The sequence below is a fragment of the Schistocerca piceifrons genome, chromosome 6, assembly GCF_021461385.2.
Source record: "Schistocerca piceifrons isolate TAMUIC-IGC-003096 chromosome 6, iqSchPice1.1, whole genome shotgun sequence".
NCBI classification, from domain to species: Eukaryota; Metazoa; Arthropoda; class Insecta; order Orthoptera; family Acrididae; genus Schistocerca; species Schistocerca piceifrons.
This window is the reverse complement of record NC_060143.1, coordinates 455,228,999-455,255,196: the sequence shown is the minus strand read 5'-3', so window position 1 is coordinate 455,255,196 and position 26,198 is coordinate 455,228,999. Positions and strand designations below refer to the sequence as shown.

Genomic DNA, 26,198 nt, shown 5'->3' with positions numbered 1-26,198 from the left:
GTAGAGCTGTAGAGCTCTTGCCACCTCTTCTACTAACTGTGTATGCTGAACTAGCTATTTTGTTTTATCTTGCGTTATCCCTTTTTTCGCCTCCGTGGAGTCTTTATGCGCTTCAGTCTTCAGAGCTCTTGGATTACAAAGGTTAACTTTTGTTTTAGTTCTTTCCTGCAGTTAACTTCATTGCAGGTGTCGCCGGAGATCCAGTCTTTCCTTTGATGTGTCTTAAATCTTACGGTGTTTTCTCCAGAGCCTACATAACGGAATGAAACTGCGGGGAAGTACAGTCGCTGCATGCGGCAACGACGTATGACAAACGCCAGCTTAACCACACTTGCTAGAGCTTCGCTACGCCGCCACAATCGATGGTCTCCTTACGACTCAGGTCGCAGTCTACGACCAAGATGACAGAATTGCATTAGCCCAGCAGTGTATTAAATGTCTTAGGATGACCCCGGTGCGAACGTCATGTGAACATTACGTCAGCCATTCTTCAAGTTAAGTGTCTTGAAAATTTGTCTCTATCGAATATACTTTAAAATTTAGAGACAGTCGTAAATACTCAGAGCATTCTCGTGGAAAATGATTATACAAAGTTAAGTAAATCTTCATATTTACATTGTAGTAAAGTGAACTACTTTACATGCTATAGTTCCACTCTTTCTCCTTCCGGAACAAAACAAAGAACCCACTGTTGCATCTGCGAGAGTACTTTCGCGTGGCGACAAATTAGGGAAGTGTCAGTGTGACAAATGTATACCACGCCCTCTGAGCTCAAGCGGTCCAGAGATGAGGAGGGTGACTGGGACTTAAGGTTCCGTCGACGACTGCTTCATTAAAGAAAAGTACTCGAGAATACTGCAGATATTTTTCGAGATTTCCGAGATAAAGTGCTAATTTACAAGGATCATTCATTAAAGAGTAAAATATTTCAGTAAAATCAACATCTCTGATGAATGACGTGTTCTCCTTACAAATACTTTATCTTTAGAGATAATTTGTAATGCAAAGTAATGGCAAGATAATGTGTAGGACAATAATATTCACGTCTTTCTCGGTAGCGAGCTACTTTTTTTCATTAATGCTTACGCTATCGCCGGGCCAAAGACAGGAATGTTACACAAACTGTCACTGTAATGGCATACCTGGGATTCTGCGAGATTGCAGTGCTCTTGAAATTAATAGGATAGTAATACAAAGCAGCAAAACTGAATTACATAGAGCAATCAAAAATTGATTTTGCTTACCAGTATTACGGAAAGAAATTAAAAATTTGCCCTCTAATATTAGTGTAGTATTTCACATTCCTTTACGTACATGTGTACGATGAAGAATGAAACATTGAATTTGCCAACAGCTGTAAGTACCGGTTATAGTGCACTTTGGTGATCAGTACAGGACACACACTCAAGTTTTAGCGGTTCACGATGTCTCGAAGTGAGGGCGTTGAAGGAAGCGGAGCGTATTCATTGAGAAGTGAACAGGATGCTGAGCCGAGAACGAGGCGTGGGAACTTCATCGGTTGCTCGGGTCAGCCGCCAGTTAACCCTGTGTGACGACATACCCGATGCCTCACACCGGTGATGCACAGACGCGTCATGAGGGTCAAGGACTGTGATGTCTAGCGGACCTGCTAACTCTTGTCTGTCGTGTGACGTGAAATGAAATATTAAGGGCATTGACAACAACGGCTGCAAGCTCTTTCCGTAAGCAGATTTGACACTGCGGACTAAATGAGCGACTGTGTTTGGTTTCCGTTGATGGTATATGTGTAGTGTAGAGGAACTCCGTCGCCGTCGCAACTTGACACATTAGCTGCTGATTTTCGTTGCCGGATCTTCAGCCGACTTTTGTACAAAGATTTTTTTGACGTTCCGAGAGCACGAGTGGCTGGCATCCTCTACCAGCAATGGAGGGCGAATCTTTGACGTATTCCAGCCACTCGTGCTGGCGAAACGTCAGAAAAATCATTAACAAACGTCGTCCGAAGCTCCCAACAGACACTACGTGGCCACGAAGGTCTCAACAATTTTGAGTTTCGCAAATTATTTTCACTTTGGATGTCACTCTAAGTCAGCTCGGAGAAAAAAAATGATATTAAAATAACATTTCTGGGGAATGAGAGTCAAAGCTGGAATTTTTTGCGGTAAATATTAGCCAGTTTTTCTCAGCGGGGTTCGTACGTGTTTCATATGAATTATTCACGGGCTGTTTTTATCCTACAGTTTTGTGATAATTTTTAGATTTTTTTTACGATGTACAGAATCCTAAAAGAGAGCTACCGCGTGCAACAACGAAAAGTTACCATTTTCTTTTCTTGTGCTACTATCAGGAGTGAAGTGGTGTAAAACGGATGAAACACCCCAGTAGATAAGAGGAGAGTGCCTATGTTTAGGAACTGAATTGATGGTGCAACAGACAATCTGTCATGGTGCCCTTATCGTTTGAAGTGTGCTTTTCTAAATGCCCGAATAACCATTAACGAATACTGACAACTTTTCTGCACTTAGTTATTCGTCTATGGATGCTTCTGTCTACAGCCAAAAGGTGTTCTATACTTTGGTCTAATTCAGCTGTCGCAGGGTTCCAGACTGTAGCGCCTAGAACCGCTCGGCCACTCCGGCCGGCCGGGTTTTAAAGTTACTGGGGCTATCAGGAGTTTGCAACCTGTGCCCTCTTCAGCGTTAAATAGGCAGAGAACATGACTTTTTGCGCTGTCTTCTACATATTGGCTTTTTGGGTTAAAAAGGTGGCGCAGAAGAGCGAAATATGCGTTTCTGGGTAATCAAGAATTTGTACAACTGCGAGAACAACCGCTGCTAACAAGCGATTAACGTCCTTTGCTCCTGGGTTTGTCTGCAGCTTTTGAAGATAAAGGCGACTTTATTTTACTAGAAACAAGTACGGGGGTGCCATAGCGCGGAATACTTACGTGGTGGGTTCATCGAGGAAGAGAACGGGAGGGTTGTCGATCAGCTCTAGCGCGATCGAGAGCCGCTTCTTCTGGCCGCCCGACAGCTTTTCGCAGCGAGTCTTGAGGCACGCTGACAGATTAAGCGTCTCCAGGATGTCGTCAATCTGCAAGACAGGAAAATGACTTCGTTAGTGCTTCTGCAGGGAATCGACATGAATAGTGAGACACAAAGGAATTCATGACACTTGTTGCCAGTGGACACCGATCTAAATCAACGGGGAAAGCTGTAACTTGTGCCGGACCGGGACTCGAACCAGGGTCTTCTGCTTACTTGGCAGGTGAGCTCACCGCCGCGCCATCTGGACACAGAACTCATCGCAACTGCAGGGACTACCCTAGCATGCTTTGCATCAGACCCAAACCCTCCTGCTACACACTACTGATTTAGTACCCCTGCCCATTAGCCTCATTACTCGCGGCATCTCGCCTGTTGCCATAACAATTAAGGCTTGGTGTGCATCTCCATTGAAGAGACAATTGGCCATCATCGCCTTAATTATATATGTGGTGTCACCATTTTCATCTGCAGCTATTTTAAATCAAGACGCAGAGGTATTTGGGTCTGACAAGAGGCTTGCTAGGGTAGACCATGCAGTTGTGGTGACGACTGTGTCCAGATGGCATGGTAGTCAGCGCATCTGACCAGTCACCAGGAGACCGACACAAACTTTCAACTTGTCCCATTATTTTAAATAAATGTCCATTGGCAGCCAATGTATTTCATTCCTTAGTGTCTTGATTCATAGTGGCTGCAGGATCAAAACTGTGTCTGTTCTTTCGGACATGTCCGAAAGAACAGACTGTATGTACAGGGTGTGAATTTCAACTTGACAAACCGGAATAATTCGAAAGATAAGCTTTACACGAAAAAATGTTTAGAACCCAAAGTTGATTATTTTCGAGGGGGACATCTGCTGGTGCTAAAATTAGTCCGCCACCTGGGAGTGGGGCGGGAGGCTACTTTAAAATTTCAAATGAGAACCCCCATTTTTTATTGCAGAATCCGATTCTACATAAAAAACTTTTGTTCTGATTCTTGGTTGTTGGCGCTGTAATTCAAGAAAATCCATGTTCTCATTTTTGGGTGGAAAATGGTTGCAGATAAACAAAAATACTTATTTACTTCGTAAATTTTGATTCTTTGAAACTAAAACTCTCCCTCTCCCCGCACAGGGTGGGGTTTGAGAGAGAGGAATTAGAGTTTTAAAAAAGTTGATCACGAAACAAACAAAACTTATCCGAATCTGCGGAAAAAATTAATATTTGGGTCAACATTTGTAAAACACCAATTCCTCTCTCTCAAACCCCACCCTATGGGGAGAGAGGGAGAGTTTTAGTTTTCGCGAATCAAAATTTACGAAGTAAATATTTTTTGTGTTGCTTGAGGCTTTCCCGACGGACATGTTGTATATATGGTTCTCGGGCGAGACGTCGGATGTCATAGTGCAAACTCCACAATATTTCGTCAGCGCAACTGGCCGACATCTTCAGGTGCGACGAACACACTGCTAAGACTTCGAGGAGAGAGCACTCCAGACGTCGGATTTGAAACCTACGTGTTTTTGGCGATATGTAGACGACACCTTTGTTATCTGGCCTCACGGCATTGCGTCACTGAATGTTTTTCTTGAGCATCTTAACTCGCTTCATCCCAACATCAAGTTCACGATGGAGATGGAGACAAACGGCGAACTTCCATTTCTGGACGTGTTGGTACGGAAAAAAGAAGATGGCACGTTAGGTCACTCAGTGTACCGTAAACCAACACACACGGACTTATACTTACAGGCCACCAGCTGTCACCATCCTTCGCAACGAAGTGGCGTACTGAGGACGTTGGTCCACAGAGCACGAGCCATATCAGACTCAGACAGCTTATCCAATGAGCTACTCCATCTGCGCACCGTTTTCCAACAAAATGGATATTCCGAACGGGAGATTCGCCGTGCCTTACAACCGAAGCGGGTTACCCAACGTGAGGAAGTGGAAGAAGGCGAAGAACAAAGGGGACTGGTCATCTTGCCATACATCGGCGGTGTCTCTTCAAAAATAGGAAGATTATTGAAGAGGCATAAAGTTAAATGTGTTTTTCGTCCGCCGGCAAAACTTAGAGCTCTCTTGGGCTCATCTAAGGACAGCCTTGGCCTAAGAAAACCCGGTGTTTACGAGATTCCTTGTAGCTGCGGCATGTCGTACATCGGACAAACTTGTCTCACTGTAGAAGAGAGATGCACTGAACACCGACGCTACACTCGTCTGGAGCAACCAGAAAAGTGTGCAGTGGCCGAGCATTGTCTCAGTACAGGCCATTCTATGAATTATCAACATACAAAAATCCTCGCATCGACGAGTTCGTACTGGGACAGTGTTATTAAGGAAGCAGTGGAAATACGTAACTCGACGAATCTTGTAAACAGAAACACGGGCTTTCAGCTTAGTACAGCTTGGGATCCAGCACTGGCCATATTGAAGTCGCTTCGAGCTGAGAGGAATACTATTGGTCATGAGACTGACGACGATTCGCCAGCAACATAAATATTCTGTTGACAACGGGAGAATAATCAAGGCGCCTACGTGGACGCGCAGTTTTGCTTGCGGCTTCCGTCGGAGGTCGCTGGGGCGGCCGATGGCAGCGCAGAGTAACAGCGGCAGCCTCCGCGCTTGCGGCCTCCGACAGAGGTCGCTGGGGCGGCCGATGGCAGCGCAGAGCAGCGGCGGCAGCCTCCGCGCGTGCGCCGAAGTATTTGGTTCTTCATCCTGTTGGTGGCGTTACTGTCCTTCCAGCTACTAGCTGATATCGTCGCTATTGGCCATCGAATTTGGCGCCTCCACGCATGCGCACTTCCTGTCTAAAACTGGCATAAATAGGGGGCCCTGGTCCTGCCTTAGCAGTGTGTTCGTCGCACCTGAAGATGTCGGCCAGTTGCGCTGACGAAATATTGTGGAGTTTGCACTATGACGTCCGACGTCTCGCCCGAGAACCATATATATAAATATTTTTTATTTATCCGTAAAAAGTTTCCACACGAAAATGAGAACATGGATTTTCTTGAATTACAGCGCCAACTATCAAGAATCAAATCAAATGTTTAAGACAAAATGTACGTAGTTTTTATGTTGAATCTGATTCTGCAATAAAAAATAAGGGTTCCCATTTGAAATTTTAAAGTTGCCTCCCGTCCCATCCCCAGGCAACAGGGGTGACGGGCTAATTTTAGCACCAGCAGATGTCCCCCTCGAAAATAATGAACTTTTGATTCTACACGTTTTTTTGTGTGAAACTTATTTTTTGAGTTATTCTGGTTTGTCAGCTTAAAATTTGCACCCTGTATTTTGGGTTAAGGGTCCAGTCGAGTCAGAAAATGAGTGTTTTAGACGTGACCATTCACTGGTTTTAATATTCCATGTAATCATTGACACTACCAGGATGAACCACCTGGAGGTGCATCGTCATATAATAGTGATAAGCGATTGTAATACAATCTCTGCACATGGATGAGATTTTCATTCTGCAGCGAAGTGTGTGCTGATATGAAACTTCCTGGCACATTAAAACTGTGTGCCGGACCGGGACTCGAACTCGGGACCTTTGCCTTTCGCGGACAAGTGCTCTACTAACTGAGCTACCCAAGCACGACTCACACCCCGTCCTCACAGCTTTACTTCCGCCAGTACCTCTTCTCCCACCTTCCAAACTTAACAGAAGCTCTCCTGTGAACATTGCAGGACTAGCACTCCTGGAAGAAAGGAGGTACGAGACGAGGTGCTGGTGGAAGTAAAGCTGTGAGGACGGGGCGTGAGTCGGGTAGCTCAGTTGGTAGAGCACTTGCCCACGAAAGGCAAAGGTCCCGAGTTCGAGTCTCGGTCCGGCACACAGTTTTAATCTGCCAGGAAGTTTCATTCTCAGCACATGTTTGAACCATTTGCACTGTCCAGTCACATTAATGTGATTACCGCCAATGTTCGACGTCAATGTGTGATAACCACTCACTCTCGGCACGTGGCAGAACTAGCAGCGAAGTATATGTAAAGCGTGATGGGGGGACGTGAGAAACAGTTCGGTCGTTGTCATAGTGCGAAAACGTCGCGATTTATCTGATGTCAAAAGGGCGTGGTCATTGGCTTTCTGGCCAAGGGTGGATGCATTTCCGAAACGGCTAAGTTTGTGAAATGTTCACAAGTCTCTGTGATTAAAGAATACTGTGCATGGGAAAGTGGAGCTGTCCAAAACCGGCGTCGGGCCAATCGCGTTGCACCACATGTCTTAGATGACAGAGGTGAACGACGGTTTCAGATATGTGTTCTGGGGAATAGACGTGCAACTATTGAGTAACTACCAGCCCAGATGAACCAAGGGCTACCAACAGTGGATCCTCAAGGACTGTTCAGCGAACGTTGCTGCATATGGTCCTTCACAGAAGATGCACCCACGCTGACTGCTGTCATCAGCGACGAAGGCAGGAATTTGCACGGCAGTACCACAACTGGACATCCACCGGGTTGGAATGTACGAGGAATTTCCTATGCGACCCTGTCATTTTGCAAGGCACAGTGGATCAATACAAATATGCAACCATCTTTGTGGACCACGTCCACCTCTACTTCAAGTTTCTTTTTCATCGCCACGACGGCATCTACCATCAGGACACTGCAACGCGTCGAACAGCTTGCAGTGTGCGTGCATGGTTCGGGGACCACCTGGATGAGCTTACAGCACTCCCCTGGCCACCAAGCTCACCGGATTTAAACTCAACCGAGAATCTGTGGGACCACCTCGATCGGCTGTTCGCGTCATGGAGTCTCAACCGAGAAACCCGATGCAGTTGACTACGGTACGGGATTCAGCGAAGCTCCACTTTCCTGTTGGTACCTCCCATAACCTCATCGACTCACTTCCTGCACCTCTCGCAGCGGTTTGCACTGCAAAAAGCGGTTATTCAGGCTTTTGACAGACGGTCACACTAATGTGAATGGACAGTGTATATACATTCCGAACTATAATTTAGTGTTTGGAAATTTTTTTGAATGTGTTACCTTTGTCCCCTGAAACAGGCCCAGTAGTGTAGCAAATGAAGAAAATGAGGCAGTTGCCTCGCACTAAGGAAGGAGAGACGTAACCTCCGAAAACCGCACTGCTGTTTAATTTTTTTATTTGAAAAAGAAAACATACGTTTTCTCTTTGTGAAATCGCATTTAAGCTCAATTACTACTGAGAGATGAAGACCTCTTTTTCTTTCTTTAATTGTATCACGGAAAAAGATCCCTGCGTAACGGATTAAGTTACTTTTCGTTTAGGACATCGATAACAACAGTGAGAAATACATTTCTACGCGAAAAAGTTATTAAAAGAAAATATTTCTTATTGAAGATGTTTTTATAGAGAAAGTCGCACATACGAAGTCACTTTTCACCCGGTGTGCTTGTGTGCACGACACACACGACGAATTTTTGAAATTCTCCTTGTCTGAAGGACTTAACATCGCCCGAAGCTTTGAAATTAACTACTGTGTTACACTGTTGGACATTTTGTCGAGGAAATGAGTATGTGCAGATGCGAAATCATCCCAAGTAAAAAATACATGCTCTCCAATTATTAACGCGAATTAAGTTCATTACTGAAATTGCTGGCTGATGCAAAAATCGTCTTACGTAACTTAAGTGAGTCTCAACGTAAAAAGTTCGCAATAGGAACAAGGTTAACCCCATGTAACGAGAAACTACCTCACAGTATGCAACTCACTTTGCTGCACTGTGCGGCGGGTAGCATGCATTTACAGGCTTCGGTTATTACGCTGTGGCTCTGAAACCGCCCTAACTGCTATAAAAACGTTCTGCACCATCCTCGTGACTTGTCCTTGCATAGTATTTATTTTAGCGGGAACCTCTTTTTCAGTACTATTTTGGCCGATGTCTCTCTACATGCTTCGAAGGATTACTTAAAGCTTAGACCCGCACACATGGTCACTTTATGGCAAGGCTTGACAGCACAGAAGGTTGCTCGCCGAATTGGCGCTCACATCGTACAATTCATTCGAACATGCAGTTACTAAGAAGGAAAGATGTAATACAAAGCCTTGAAAATTGAAAGTAATAACTGGGAGAGAAGTAAATTTACACTGATGAACAATAAATTCGTTACACAATGGACGGTGAGAATGAAAACAAACCCAAGTAAATATTTTAGAATTAGAATCAAGAATAGCTGCCAACATGAGTAACTTAGAAGTATATTCACTGAAGAGCCATAGAAACTGGTGCACTTGCCTAATACTGTGTAGGGCTCCCGCGAGAACGCAGAAGTACCGCAACACGACGTGGCATGGACTCAATTTCTGAAGTAGTGCTGGAGGGAAGTGATACCATGAATCCTGCAGGGCTATCCATAAATCCATAAGAGTACGAGGGAGTGGAGATCTCTTCAGAACAGCACGTTGCAAGGCATCCCTGATATGCTCAATAATGTTCACGTCTGGGGAGTTTGGTGGCCAGCAGAAGTGCTTAAACTCAGAAGAGTGTTCCTGTAGCCACTCTGTAGCAATTCTGGACGTGTGGTGTGTCCCAAGTCCGTCGGAATGCACAATGGACATGAATGGATGCAGGTGATCAGACAGGATGCTTACGTACGTGTCACCTTTAAGAGTCGTATCTAGACGTGTCAGGAGTCCCATATCACTCTAAATGCACACGCTCCATACCATTACAGATCCTCCACCAGCTCGAACAGTCCCATGCTGACATGTAGGGTCGTGGTTTCATGAGGCTTTTTCCATACCGTACACGTCCTCCGCTCGATACAATTTGGAACGAGACTTGTCTGACCAGGTAACAAGATTCCAGTTATCAACAGTTCAATGTCGGTGTTTACGGGCCCAGGCGAGGCGTAAAGCTTTGTGTCGTACAGTCGTCATGGGTACACGAGTGGGCCTTCGGCTCCGAAAGCCCATGTCGATGATGTTTCGTTGAAGCTGACACTTGTTGATGGCCTAGCATTGACATCTGCATCAATTTGCGGAAGGGTTGCATTTCTGTCACAAGGGTTACATTTCTGACACGCTGAAAGATTCTCTTCAGTCGTCGTTAGTCCCGTTCTTGAAGGATCTTTTTCCGGCCGCAGCGACGTCGGAGATCTGATGTTTTACCGGGTTCATGATATGCATGTACACTCATGATGTACGGGAAAATCCCCACTTGATCGCTATCTCGGAGAGGCTGTGTCCCATCCCACGTGCGCCGACTATAACTCCAAGTCCATACTCACTTAAACCTTGATAACCTGCCATTGTTGCAACAGTAACCGATCTAACAGCTGTGCCAGACACTTGTTGTCTTATATAGGCGATGCCGACTGCTGCGCGATATTCTTCTTGTTGAAATATCTCTGTATTTGGATATGCATGCCTATACCAGTTTCTTTGGCGCTGCAGGGTAAATTCGATGCAGTTTGTAAAGGCAGTTCTTTGGGTCTTGATTGTATACCAAATAGGTCCGTACCTAGCCATCATATACAACCACTCGCTCGAAGAAAGATCCGTACCTAAAGACTGGAAAGTTGCGTAGGTCACGCCACTACTCAAGAAAGGAAGTGGTCTGATGAATTACAGACACATATCACTGAAGTCGATTTGCAGTAGGATTACCTCGAGGAAAACGATCTGTTGACACACAGTCAGCACGGACTGAAGAAATATCGTTCTTGTGAAACATAACTAGCTCTTTATTCTCACGAAGTAATGAATGCCAACGACAGGATGTCTCAAATTGATTCCATGTTTCCAGACTCCAAGATACTTTTGACACCGTTCTTCACAAGTGGCCTGTAATGAAACTGCATGCTTGTGGGGTGTCTTCCCAGTAGTACTACTGGATTCGTAATTTCCTGTCATTAAGGCCACAGGTCGTAGCAACTGACGGGAAGTCATCGAGTGAAATAAAAGTGATATGCGGCAGTCTCCGAAGAAGTATTATAGGTACTCGCTAATGCTAATCTATGTAAACGAGTTGGCAGACAAACAAACAGTCCTCTCAGATTGTTTGCAAATGGTGTTGTCATTTAGCGTCACGTAAAATCAACAGAAGATTAAAATCAATTGCAGAATGAATTACACAAGTTATCTTTATGATGCGAAAAGTGGCAGTTTACTCTAAATAATGAAAATTGTGAAGTCATTTACATAAGTGCTAAGCGCAATCTGCTAAATTTCAGTTACACGATAAATCACACAGTTCTGAAGGCTGTAAATTCAGAGAAACAGTTAGAGATTACAATTACGAATGACTTAACCTGGAATGAGGGCTTAGAAAATGTTGTGGGGAAAGCTAACCAAAGATTGCATTATATTGCCAGATCACTTAGAAGATGCAGCACGTCTACTAAGGAGACTGCCTACACTACGCTTATCCTCCCTCTTCTGGAGTATTGCTGCATTGGGTTGGATCCGCGTCCGAAATGGTTGAAAGGGATTTTTAAAAATTTCAGAGAAGGGCAGCCCGTTTTGTATTATAGTGAAGTAGAGGGATATAATCATTAAAAAAAAATTATGTTTTTCGTTGCGGCAGGATCTCCTCGTGAAATTTCAGTCACAAACTTTCTCCTCAGACTGTGAAAAGATTTTGTTGGCGCCCACCTACATAGGGATAAATGATCATCGCTATAAAATAAGAGAAATCAAAAGTCGCAAGGAAAAATTTAAATGTTCGTTTCTCCCGCTCGCTGTTCGAGATTGGAACGATAGAGAAATAGCTTGAATGCCCTTCGATGAACCCTCTGCAAGGTATTTGCTTGTGAACTGTAGACTAGTCACGCAGATGTAGATGTGCCCGTTTGTTTCCACACCGACAAAAATTTCACGTGACAAGCACGTATGAATGGTCACCGTGAATTCCTTACATCAGGCTGTGTTTTATTTCGTAGCTACAGTTCGTTCTTCAGGACGATAATTTGTATTGTACCAATCGATGGCACCTGAACTCACTCCACCTTATATTTCAATTCATAAGCCGAATTTTCACCAGATGACAGGCGCATTTACATATACTGGTGTTTGTACTTGTATCGGTTTCCACTTATCCGTTCCCATTTGCGATAGTGCTAGACATTTGTATCAGTATAACTATGAATTATTTCCAGCATCACCCCGAATGAAGCTACGCATGTTGCCACATCACATCATCAAATTGTTTTCTCTCTTGTAGCCCTCTATAATCGATTTTTAGACTCTGGCGTTAAGATCTTACAGAAAAGATGTCCCTCAATACAGAAATTATTGCTTTCTTCGTTATCAGTCTACAAAAAGTACGAACAGACTTGCTAATTATAAATATCAAATAATAAATCAAATTCATAAGAAAATAATTACAGGAAGTAAATCGTAAGATGATATATGATTACATATGGTGTTTATCACCAATAGATTCACAAGTATTGAAAGAATGTTTGTATCCGATTGGTGGTAATGGATAGGAAGAAACAGAATAACTGAAACATCATTTAAAGGCCGTGTGCGTTTTATGATATTTCAGGAAAATTCACTGACTAAGCATTATTTTTGTATAGAAAACGCACATGAATCACCTTCCCTGGAACTGACGTCTTCGTCGCGTCACTTGTTTCCTGCATGAACTTCCATTCTGCAGCGGAGTCTGTGCTGACATAAAAATTCCTGGAGACTAAAACAGTATGCTGGACCTGGGACCTTAACCTTTAGAGGCAAATGCTCTACCTACTGAGCTATCCAAGCACGACTGACGATCCGCCCTCACACCTTTACTCCCGCCAGTTCAAATGTTCAAATGTGTTGAAATCTTATGGGACTTAACTGCTAAGCTTACACACTACTTAACCTACATTATCCTAAGGACAAACACACACACACATGCCTGAGTGAAGACTCGAACCTCCGCCGGGACCAGCCGCACAGTCCATGACTACAGCGCCTCAGACCGCTCGGCTAATCCCACGCGGCACTCCCGCCAGTAGCTCATCTCCTACCTTCCAAACTTCACAGTTCTCCATGCCTAGCAGTGCCATCAGTCCTGGAAGAAAGACGTTGCCAGGTTGTTTAACAACAGCGCACACACTGCTGCAGAGTGAACATTCATTCTGGAGAGAATACCCCAGGCTGTGGCTAAACCTTATCTCCGCATTATCCTTGAGCTAGTCCTGCAAGTGTCACGGGAGAACTTCTGTGAAGTTCGGAAGGTAGGGGATGAGGTAAATCTGGGAGGGCGGGTCATGAATCGTGTTTCGGTAGCTCAGCAGATAGAGCATTTGATCGCGAAAGGTTGAGGTCACAGGTTCCGGTCCGATATATAGTTTCAATCCTCCAGGAAATTTTCATGACCTGTTAGATTGTCACAATAAATCCTGAAAGTCTGGAGTGATGATTTCGAAACGTTCTTTACGCTAATTTGGTTTTGGGAATGAAAATTACTGCAAAGCACCTAGCGAAACAAACCTGTTACAAATGGCTGCAGTCAGAATACGTCATGCGCTTGGCATTTTTTCTTTGATCAACTCTCCTTACTTCCTGTTCGTTCTATTCTTTTGATCAAAGGCTACTGACAAGTTCTTGCGGTTCCACGTGCGACTGCTGGCAAGGAGCAACGAAGGTCAAGAGCTGGTAGAACCTGTTACTGGACTGACAGGCCAGGTGGCAGGTTTTACAGAACTTGATTGGAGCGTGGGTTGGTCTCCGTTGCTGGGGGAACCACCGAGACGAGGTACAAAACGTATTTCCTACACTATGCAGTTTTATATTTGCTTCACAGACGAGCACAGAATGTGTTGTAAAGATATGCCAGTAACCACTTGTAGTATACCACAAATGACGAGGACACACACTGTGCACATGCCGCTACACGTCTTCTGCACAGACTTGCTAATCTCGCTGGAGTTGTAACGTGTTGTATTCCAGACCATTGGGACATGTCCACGTGATAATATTTCTTGATCCTACACTACTTTAAATCACCTCCTTAAAAACATTTCCGCTTCATCACCCTTCCAGAAATGACGAAACTATACCACTTGGTGTGCAAGATGTATGAAACAGGCGAAATGCCTTCAGGCTTCAAGAAGAATGTAATAATTTCTATTGAAAAGAAGGCTAGGGATCACAGATATGTATATTAGGGAACCATGAGTTGAATAAGTCATTATTTCAAAAATACAGACACGAATTGTTCACAGAAGAACGTAAGAAACTGGTAGTTGCCGGTCTGTAGAGAAGATCATCTTGAGTTACATAGAACACACGAGGGAATTCTGACCTACCACTTAGGTTGGAAGGAAGGCAAGACTGAAGAAAGGAAAATTAATTTTACAGCATTCGTAGATTTACAGAAAGCCTTTGGCAATTTTGATCTGATTACACTCTTTGAAACTCTGAAGGTAGCAAGCATATAAAACAGGGAGCGAAAGGATATTTGCAAATTGTACAGAAACCAGACTGTTGCCATGAGTCGGAAGACATAACAGGTAAGCAATGGTTGAGAAAGGAATAAGACAGTGTTGTAGCATATCCCCAATACCACAGTATCTGCACAATAAACAAGCAGTAACGGAAACCAAAGGTAAAAATGGAAAGGATATAAAATTACCGGGAGAAGAAATAAAAACTACAAGTTTTATCGATGCCACTGCATTTCTAAATGGCTCTGAGCACTATGGGACTTAACATCTGAGGTCATCAGTCCCCTAGAACTTAGAACTACGTAAACCTAACCAACCTAAGGACATCACACACATCCATGCCCGAGGCAGGATTCGAACCTGCGACCGTAGCGGTCGCGCGGTTCGAGACTGAAGCGCCTAGAACCGTTCGGCCACACCGGCCGGCTCCACTGCATTTCTGTAAGACACAGAAAGGTCTTGGAGGAATAGTTGAAAGAAATGGACAGTGTCTTGAAAAGAGGTTAGAAAATGAACATTAGTAAAAGTGAAACAAGGGGGACAGAATGCAGTCGAATTAAATCAGACGATGCAAAGGGAATTAGATTAGGAATAAGACACTAAATTTAGTAGATAAATTCTGCAATTTGAGCAACAAAATAACTGATGATGGCCGAAGTATAGAGGGTATTGAAAGAAGATAGCCATCTTCAAGAAAATCATTTCTCAAAAATGAGATTTGTTAATTTTGGAGTGTAGCTTTGTACGAAAATGAAACGGGAACGAAAGCACTTGAGACCAGAAGAGACTAGAAGCTTTTGAAATGTGGTGATACAGAATCACGGTTACCATTCAATGAGTAGATCAAATAATTAAAGACGACATACTGAATCGAATTTGGGAAAAAATAGAAAAAAATTGTTGATTTGTGGTAAAATCTTATGGGACCAAACTGCTTAGGTCATCGGTCCGTAAGCTTACACACTACTTAATCTAACTTAAACTAACTTGCGCTATGGACAACACACACACCCATGACCGAGGGAGGACTCGAACAGAGGTAACTTCACTAAAAGAAGAGATCGATTGACAGGACACATCCTGTCGCATCAATGAACCGTCAGTTGGGTAATGGAGAGAAGTGTGAGGAGTAAAAATTGTAGAAGGAGACATAACCATAAATACAGTGACAGGATTCAAATGGGTGTAGGTTGCAGTAGCTATTCAGAAATGAAGAAGCTTGCACAGGATAGACTAGTAAGGTATAAATGGGCAGTGCATTGGTGGAGCTGTCTTTTGTATTTAGGTGATTCATTTGAAAAGGTTTCCGACGTTATTACAACCGCACGGCGGCATTTAAAAGAGTCTGACTGCAGAATGGTGGTTGGAGCTATACGCATTGGACATTCCACTTCGGAAATCGTTCAGGAATTCGATACTCCGAGATCAACAGTGTCATGGTGTGACGTCATAAGCGCGTGACTGCGTGTGAGATCGCTCTCTTAAGTTTTCATCTATTTTTAGGTTTCAGATATATATTTTAACTGTTTTTGTGATAATATTTACTATATAAGTGACTTATTAGTGATTTCTTCATTCACCTCTGCATTTCTTGTGTTGTGGCCTGATATTTGTGAGTGTTTCGTATCGAGCAACTTAACCTCTTACCCGTGTTTACATTCCGCGCTGACCAGTTGCAGCTGTAGCGGCGCATCGAAAGCTAAGTACTAATTAATTGTTTGTGTATAGTAGTTTATTTAGGAACTTTAGCAGTCTTCAACCGGTGTTCTTGGTGTTTTCCCGTGAAATAACTTCAGAAGAAATTTTTGAGAACTGCTTTCAGTTTCGTTACTGTCATTAGACGTTTGATTTTCTTTCTGTGTTAGTATTTTGTTATATTCTCATTTGTTGTTGATTAATACTGTCAATAATAGTAGTTACTTCCCTTGTAGAGCAAGTTTGTGATAATTGTAGTCAGTTTTTAACATCTTCTTATTGTAGTAGCGGAACTTAGATAAAGTTGTTTTCTTGTTTCAATAATTGTAAAATTTTACCATGAGTGAGAAGTGTGGGCTTTGCCGTAGGTTCGTGAGTAGTGGATTGCGGTGTGAGGCTTGTTCGAAGTATTTTCACTGGGGGGAATGCAGTGGGGAAGCCAGTGGGCATTCTGGTGAGATCCTCTCCTGGAACTGCAGGTTATGTAGCAAGAGTAAGTTGATAGAGGAGCAGGAGCGTAAGATCTGTGCCCTTCAGGTGCAGTTGAAAAACGCACAGGAGGAGCTAGATAGGATGAGGAGGGAGAAGGGGGTTGGGGAATGGGAGCTGGCTGTTGGCAAGAGATCTGCTAGGAGAAGGAGATTTTCAGATAGTTTTACTATTGGTGTTTGTAATAGATATGACCAACTGTCAGAGTCTAGTGGAGAGGAATCTCTAGTAGCTGTAGATGTAGGAAGTATGCAGCAGACCTCAGCAGTTACGGTGGCTAGGACGGTTGCAAAGTCTAAGAGAAAGAAGAAGGTTCTGCTGTTAGGTAGTTCTCATGGTAGAGGTGTAGGCCAGCAGTTGCAGGAAGTTTTGGGGAGTGAGTACCAGGTCACCAGCATTGTGAAGCCTAATGCAGGATTGGCTCAGGTGACTTTTAACATAGGGGGGTTATGTAGGGATTTTACTAAAGAGGATCAGGTAGTGATTGTGGGTTGGGCTGGTAATAGTATTGATAGGGATGGGGAGTATGACATAGATGGTGACCTGGAAAAGATAGCCACTCAGACTGGCAACACGAATGTGCATTTCGTGGAACTGTTTCAGCGTCACGATCGGCCTCATCTTAATACAGCCGTCAGGCTTAATAACATAAGACTTGGGGGTGCGCTGATGACAGAAGGCATGAGTCACATTTCAGTGGTGTCGGTGGAGTCTATCAGTAGGACGCGTTTCACTAGACATGGCCTGCACCTCAACAGGTATGGGAAGGGGATATTGGCAAAACTTATAGGTGACAGCATAGGTGGGGGTGGTGGGACCACTCATGGGAAAATTCCGGTAGTTGTGGGTGTTAGAGCTGTACCTTTTTTAGATTGAAGTCAGCTGATAGGTATTCCTGCTTAAGGGAAGTCTCTCTAACAAAGAAACCACTTTCTACAAAGCTTGGGTATCCGATTAATGAGGGAATTAGTATATTTCATCAAAATATACAAGGTATTAGAGATAAAGTTAGTGAACTGCTTATAGATGTTGACTCTGAAATTATTGGTATATCTGAACACTTCTTAAATAAGGAGATAATTCAGAGGCTTCCTTTACCAGGATACAGGTTGGCTGGCAGCTTTTCTAGGAGCTCTTTGCGGTGTGGGGGAGTAGCCATGTATGTGAAAAACGGTATCCCATCTGAGTCAATTGATGTTTCAAAGTACTGCACTGAAAAGGTGTTTGAATGTTGTGCAGGTGTGGTTAAATTTAGTGGAGCTAAACTTCTTACTGTTGTTATTTATAGATCCCCAGACTCCGATTTCACAACATTTTTGCTAAAGCTACAGGAGGTTCTTGGTTCACTTTATAGGAAATACAAAAAGTTAGTTATATGTGGTGACTACAATATTAATTGTATAAGTGATTGTGCAAGGAAAAGGATGGTGGTAGACCTCCTTAATTCATATAATCTTGTGCAAACCGTATTCTTTCCAACGAGAGTGCAAGGGAACAGTAGAACAACCATAGACAATATTTTTGTTCATTCGTCATTATTAGAAGGGCATTCTGTTATCAAAAAAGTGAATGGCCTTTCAGATCATGATGCACAAATTTTAAGTCTAAAAGATTTTTGTGCTGCAACACATGTTAAATATAGTTACCAACTTTTTAGGAAAGCTGATCCAGTTGCTGTACAGACTTTTGTAAACCTTATCAAGGAACAAGAGTGGCAAGATGTTTATAGTGCTGATACAGTAGACGATAAATATAATGCTTTCCTCAAGACTTTTCTCGTGCTCTTTGAAAGTTGCTTTCCGTTAGAACGTTCAAAACAGGGTACTAGCACAAACAGGCAGCCTGGGTGGCTGACTAAAGGGATAGGAATATCTTGTAGAACAAAGTGGCAATTATATCAAAACGTTAGAAACAGTCAAAATCTAAATGCAGCAGCCCATTACAAACAGTATTGTAAGGTGCTTAAAAAAGTTATTAGGAAGGCAAAAAGTATGTGGTATGCAGATAGAATAGCTAAGTCTCAGGATAAAATTAAAACCATATGGTCAGTCGTAAAGGAAGTGGCTGGTCTGCAGAGACAGGTCGAGAATATAGAATCAGTGCGTAGTGGGGATGTCCGTGTTACTGATAAGTCGCATATATGTACAGTACTTAATAATCACTTTCTGAATATAGCAGGTGAGCTAAATAGAAACCTAGTCCCAACAGGGAATCATATAGCGCTCTTAGAAAAAAGTGTTCCGAGACTGTTACCTGAAATGCTCCTCCATGATACTGACAAGAGGGAGATTGAGTTAATAATTAAATCTCTAAAGACCAAGAACTCTCATGGATATGACGGGGTATCTAGTAGAATACTGAAGTATTGTTCCACGTATGTTAGCTCAGTACTTAGCCATATCTGTAAATTTTCCTTTAGGAGTGGTCGGTTTCCTGACCGATTAAAGTACTCGGTAGTGAAGCCACTTTATAAAAAGGGAGACAGGGATAATGTTGACAATTATAGACCTATTTCTATGCCATCGGTGTTTGCTAAAGTTATCGAGAGGGTTGTATATACAAGGTTACTGCAGCATTTAAATTCACATAATTTGCTGTCAAATGTACAGTTTGGTTTTAGAAATGGCTTAACAACTGAAAATGCTACAGTCTCTTTTCTCTGTGAGGTTTTGGACGGATTAAATAAAAGGTTGCGAACGTTAGGTGTTTTCTTTGATTTAACGAAGGCTTTTGACTGTGTTGACCACAAAATATTACTGCAGAAGTTGGAACATTATGGAGTAAGGGGAGTAGCTTACAATTGGTTCGCCTCCTACTTTAAGAACAGAAAGCAGAAGGTAATCCTCCGCAATATTGAGAGTGGTAATGATGTTCAGTCCCAATGGGGCATTGTTAAATGGGGCGTTCCCCAAGGGTCGGTGCTGGGGCCACTGCTGTTTCTTATTTATGTAAATGATATGCCTTCTAGTATTACAGGTGATTCAAAAATATTTCTGTTTGCTGATGACACCACCTTGGTAGTGAAGGATCTTGTGTGTAATATTGAAACATTATCAAATAATGTAGTTCATGATATAAGTTCGTGGCTTGTGGAAAATAATTTGATGCTAAATCACAGTAAGACTCAGTTTTTGCAGTTTCTAACCCACAATTCAACAAGAACTGACATTTTAATCAGACAGAATGGGCATGTTATAAGCGAGACGGAACAGTTCAAGTTCCTAGGCGTATGGATAGATAGTAAGCTGTTGTGGAAAGCCAATGTTCAGGATCTTGTTCAGAAACTAAATGCCGCTTTATTTACCATTAGAACAGTATCTGAAATAAGTGACATTTCAACACGAAAAGTAGTATACTTCGCATATTTTCATACGCTTATGTCATATGGTATTATTTTCTGGGGTAATTCTTCTGATTCAAAAAGGGTATTTTTGGCTCAAAAACGGGCTGTTCGAGCTATGTATGGTGTAAGTTCGAAAACCTCTTGTCGACCCCTATTCAATAGTCTGGGAATTTTGACATTGCCCTCACAGTATGTATTTTCTTTAATGTCGTTTGTTGTTAGCAATAGTAGTTTATTCCCAAGAGTTAGCAGGTTTCACTCAGTTAATACTAGGCAGAAATCAAATCTGCATGTGGAATGCACTTCCTTGACTCTTGTGCAGAAAGGAGTGCAGTATTCTGCTGCATCCATTTTCAATAAGCTACCACAAAAACTCAAAAATCTTAGCAGTAGCCCAAACACTTTTAAGTCTAAACTGAAGAGTTTCCTCATGGCTCACTCCTTCTATTCTGTCGGGGAGCTCCTGGAAGAGCTAAAAAATTAAGCGAATTCCAGTGTTACATTCTTGATTTTCTTTATTTAAACTAACGACTTGTCGCCTGAATTTGTTTCTTATATTTATTTTTATCTGTTTCTACAATCGTGTTATAATTTCATGTATTGACTCGTTCCATGACCATGGAGACTTCTCCTAAATGTGGTCCCACGGAACAATAAATAAATAAATAAATAAATAAATAAATAAATAAAGAGTGTACGGAGAGTACAAGGCATTAGCTCTCACCTCGGACAACGCAGCGCAATTTGCGTAGAGTTGTCAGTGCTAACAGAAGCCTGAAATAGCCGCAGAAATCAATGTTGGATTTGTAACGAATGTATCCGTTAGGACAGTGAGGCGAAGTTTGGAGTTAAAGGGCTATGGTAGCAGAACAGATGCGATTGCCTTTGCTAGCAGTTCGACATCGCCTGCGGCGCCTCTCCTGGGCTCCTGATCGTATCAGCTGGACTCTTGACGACTGACAAACCGTCGCCTGATCAGTTTAGTCCCGCTTTTAGTCGATAAGAGCTGATGGAAAGTTTCAGTTGTGGCGCAGACCCCACGAAGCCATGGACCCAAGCTGTCAACAACGCACTGTGCAAGCTGAAGGTGGCTCCATGAAGGAGTGGGTTGTGTTGAGATGGAATTGACTGGGACCTAGTTATACATCGGTACTTGGAAACCATTGGCAGCCAATCAAGGACCTCATGTTCCCAAACAACGATGGAATTCATATGGCTGACATTGCAGCATGTCACCGGGCCACAGTTGTTCCTGATTGGACAATTCGAGTGATTGATTGGGTCATCAGGATCGTATGAATCTCATCAAACATTTATGGCTCATAATAGAGAGGTCAGTTCGTGCACAAATCTCTGCACCGGCAGCACATTTACGATTATGAAGGTATTAATATATAATTCTAACTTCGTTCTAGACGGCTGCAGGTCATCAATGGAGTCTGTTCTTTCGGACATGCCCGAAAGAACAGACACCTTATATAGTTCTGGCAATACCGGCCATGACCTCCTTCTTCTGTGCGGATGCACACATACCGGGTGATCAAAAAGTCAGTATAAATTTGAAAACTGAATAAATCACGGAATAATGTAGATAGAGAGGTACAAATTGACACACATGCTTGGAATGACATGGGGATTTATTAGAACCAAAAATACAAAAGTTCAAAAAATGTCCACAGATGACGCTTCATCTTATCAAAATAGCAATAATTAGCATAACAAAGTAAGACAAAGCAAAGACGATGATCTTCAGGAAATGCTCAATATGTCCACCACCATTCCTCAACAATAGCTTTAGTCGAGGAATAATGTTGTCAACAGCACTGTAAAGCATGTCCGGAGATATGGTGAGGCATTGGCGTCGGATGTTGTCTTTCAGCATCCCTAGAGATGTCGGTCGATCACGATACACTTGCGACTTCAGGTAACCCCAAAGCCAATAATCACACGGACTGAGATCTGGGGACCTGGGAGGCCAAGCATGACGAAAGTGGCGGTTGAGCACACGATCATCACCAAACGATGCGCGCAAGAGATCTTTTACGCGTCTAGCAATATGGGGTGGAGCGCCATCCTGCATAAACATTGTACGTTCCAGCAGGTGTTTATCAGCCAGGCTGGGGATTATGTGATTCTGTGACATATCGGCCTACCTCTCACCCGTCACGGTAGCAGTTACAAAACCAGAATCACGCATTTCCTCGAAGAAAAAAGGACCGATAACGGTAGATGTGGTAAATCCACCCCATACCGTGACTTTCTCATCGTGCAATTGAGTTTCCACGACATTTCTAGAATTTTCGGAAGCCTAAATTCTGCATTTGTGGGCGTTGACAGAGCCTCGGAGCGTGAAATGAGCTTCGTAGGTCCACAACACGTTATGCAACCAATCGTCGTCTTCCGTCATGTTTTGAGACGCCCACACCGCAGATGCCTTCCGCTTCACTAAATCGCCAGGTAACAGTTCATGATGCCGATGGACTTTGTACGGATAGCATCGGAGGGTACGCCTAAGTGCCAACCAAACAGTAGTGTGTGGAATGCCGGTGCGACGTGCGACTGCACGAGAGCTGACTTCCTCGTGCATAGACGAACTCGCTACAGTCTCTATGTCTTCCTGAACTGTCTCAGCAGCATTATGCCTTGTGCTCGGTCGGCAACTACGGGGTCAATCGTCTAAACAACACGTGGCTTCGAACTTGGAAATCATTCTCGCCACAGCTGCATTTGTCAACGGACCTTTACCCGTTCGAATCCCCTTCCTATGGCGATACGATCGTAACGCTGAACTAGCACATTCCCCATTCTGATAATATAGCTTCACTAAAAGCGCCTTTTCAGGTAACGTCAACATGCTGCAACTGCTGGCGTATCTGATTCTCTCTTTCATTACAGTTCCTTTTATACAAGATTGTCACTCGTGGTCACTGACGTTTTGCTGTCCAGCGCCATCTGTCGGACATTTTGTGAACTTTTTTTTTGTTCTAATAAAACCCCATGTCATTCCAAGCATGTGTGTCAATTTTTATCTCTCTATCTACATTATTCCGTGGATTATTAAGCTTTCAAATTTATACCGACTTTTTGATCACTCTGTATTACCGAAACTCTTGCGGGACCTGGTAAGAATGTTCCACGAGTAATTAGTGTGTTGGGTAGGGATACTACGAATGTAGTGTGTGGACATATAATGTGGGGCTCGCAGGAGGCGTGCGCGAGGTAGTCCGTGCAGTCGCACTATCCTCTATGCCCTCGATGGCTCAGATGGATAGAGCGTCTGCCATGTAAGCAGGAGATCTCGGATTCGAGTCCCGGTCGGGGCACTTTTTCACCTGTCCCCATTGATATATATCAACGCCCGTGAGCAGGTGAAGGTATTCATATACAATTCTAATTTACGATTATGGACAGCTATAGAGGCAGCATTTCTCAGTATTTATGAGGTTACTTCCACTGACTTGTTAAGTCCATATTCGAGTTGCTGCACTGCGCCGCGCAAAAGAAGATCCGACACGATATTAGGAGGCATCCTATAACTTTTGTCACATCAGTGTAAGTTAATAATAAGTAGTTGTTTACTTCATAAGATGTTAGCAACATTTTGGTCGTTGTAGCTTTCAGTTAGCAGATTTAGCTATTTTAGGAGGAACTTAGTTTACCACAAAGGCTTATCAGCAGAAGAAAGGACTTTTTGGATTATCATGCACTTGCTAAGAACATGAGAGGTATCAGGTGTTATGAAGAGAGTTCCCAACACAGAAAAAGCTAATAGGGTGGGCAAGAAAAAAGCAATCGCAGAATTTCTTAGACCCGTTGATGAGCTTCGTATGATATTACAAAGGCGTTTTTCTCGATGGGCCCAACTGTATCCAGCATCAGTTGCAAATTTCGTTCGCTATGATGCTTTAGCAAAGCTGTGTACCCAAAAGACTATTCGCCCCCAGTGTCTCTCATCCAATGTCATAATCCATGGATTCCCAAGACAGACGTTATTGGAAGGTAAAAATGTCAAATGTGTATATTGTACTCATGTAAAATACGATAGAATAACATGGGACAATGAAATAGTATTATAATGCAAAGCTGGTAATCAAATGAATTACTTTTAAGTATCTATGTCAATATACTTTCAGTGGAGAAGGAGTCCTCCATCAGACAATTCTTTAACTAGCGTTGAAGTTTCATTATAGTACCCAAAAAATATTTAATTATGTTATCGTGGATTGTTGAATACTCGTGTACTCACGAATCTTATTCTTTTCTATGATAATGTTAAACTCCTGAAATTTTCATAAAAATAGTTTTAGTGGCAGTATTATAAAAATGATCCACACTATTTTTATACACCATTGTTATAGAGAGATATTGTTAATGAAAAAGCGTTTTAGTTGACATGTTTCTTGTGAAATAGCATCCAAAATAATAATATTTTTAACGAGATCTCTCCGCGTTTCATAGGACGAACGAGAAATGTAATTTCTAGAGCACCTACCTGATTTCTGAAAAATCTGTAAACAGAGTTTCTCCATACTTTTTTTTGCAAATTATTAGTGAATGAATACAGAATGAAATAATTAGTCCAGTTTTAGGTCGTTTGGAGGCTTAATATTGCGTACTAATAATAATTCTCAACCAAGATCATTCCTTAAATGTTTTGTGTGGTTTCTCGTATTCAGTTTATGATATTTTACTCCAAACACCTAAATACTAATTATTTTTTCTATTTATGTATTTAAACGGATTATAAGTACAGGCTCTGACGTTCCATAAGAGCGAATCTACAGCTGCTGCGTTTAATCTTCGTGAGAGGCTTTTCAACCACTTTTGATACGATGAAGGCAGCATTTCTTTTTACTCTTCCGCAATCGCGGGGAACCTATAATGCTAGATTTTTAGGACTAATTGAATCTACATGCACTCGACGCTCTGTCTCATCCAAAATACGTAGATTAGTGTCGTTTTGGGGTTTAGAGTACACACGTTCAACAAATTCACTTGATTTTCTTCAAATCATTAACCAGTGGTGCTTGTCTTACTGATAGAAACAGGTCCTGATACAAAACTGGTGACAGTATGGAAAGCAACCAGTTTCTGAAACGTATCCACAGACACCTAAAATCATTTTCCAGTTGATCGTAACTAGTGATCAGTTGCACAGTAGAGAGAAGAGCCGCATACCATTATACAACCTACACCGAATTTCGTTGCCGCCACAACAGACACATCCGAATTCCGCTCTTCTGACAAGCAGCAGGTACGCAGTGGCCATTTAACTGCCACATTATGTATCGTGGATCACAGCTTCAATAACTGTTGTAGTGGGCAAGTTATTAGTTGCAATCTGGGAATCTGATTTACGTAGAGTATTTTGTTAGGCGACGTAGATCTAAAAATCATGTGGTGATGGAGTTTTTAAAGCTATGGGAGCTAATTTTCATTATTTACATTTTTAAAATACAGATAACGCACGTAAGTACTGCAGTTTGTAATTTCACAGACTAATTACAGTAATTCATCAGGAGTGCAGCATTTGAAATTAATGAATTACGCCCATCAGATGGAGCAATATAATCAAAGTTCGTAACAATGGACCTATTTCGTCCATGTTGGATAATGATTTAGATAACGCAACTGTTTATTATATAATAGAGAAGTTAAAACAATTATCTGTGTAAGTCACAGCGGCTAGCAGTATTTTGATTCATAGTTGTTATTGTTTCTACCGGAGTTATCTATTTAAAACCAAAACTGAACTGATGGTAACGACCAAAATTACTTATTACCCTACTTTGAAAACTGTTATGGAGACGTCAGTGAAATAGTTTTATGATCATCTGAACAACACAGTTTAGATAAAGTTATTTATTTAATTTTAGTAACCGGTTCCGGCCGAATTTGGTCATTTTCAGGTCTAAATCGTGAGAGGACAACTTCTAGCACTTGCGTCAGCTGGCACAAAATTTATCATTAGCCGCGACAAGTTAATTACATTTTGGGTTCTGCGTTTCGGAAGGTTTTCGCTGATAACGTTTCATGGTACTGCATCTTCGTTCATTTAATTTTAGCGAAAGTAGTTCTGTTGATCTATTTTAAACGTCTGTGTTAAAATACAGTGAAAACTCCGTCGACAAACAGTGCAGACCGCTCAGGTGCAGTGCCCGCAGGAAAAAATACTGAGAAGACGCCTGTGCCTGAAGCTGAATTTAACAAACCACCAGAGGCTTAAAAATAACAGTCCATACAAAACACAAAGTTCAAATCGAGAAAGCACTACTGTCTAGGTAAAACAA

At 42.4% G+C, this 26,198-nt stretch overlaps 1 protein-coding gene across 1 annotated transcript in view; it reads right to left on the bottom strand.

The window, feature by feature from the left end:
• The window catches only part of LOC124802574 (ATP-binding cassette sub-family G member 1), a 468,992-nt gene that overhangs the window by 54,752 nt on the left and 388,042 nt on the right, over positions 1-26,198 (bottom strand). Inside the window, exon 4 of the mRNA XM_047263446.1 lies at positions 2,930-3,075. Within this exon, the coding sequence (XP_047119402.1) occupies positions 2,930-3,075 (146 nt within the window). The remainder of the gene's footprint in view (positions 1-2,929; positions 3,076-26,198) is intronic.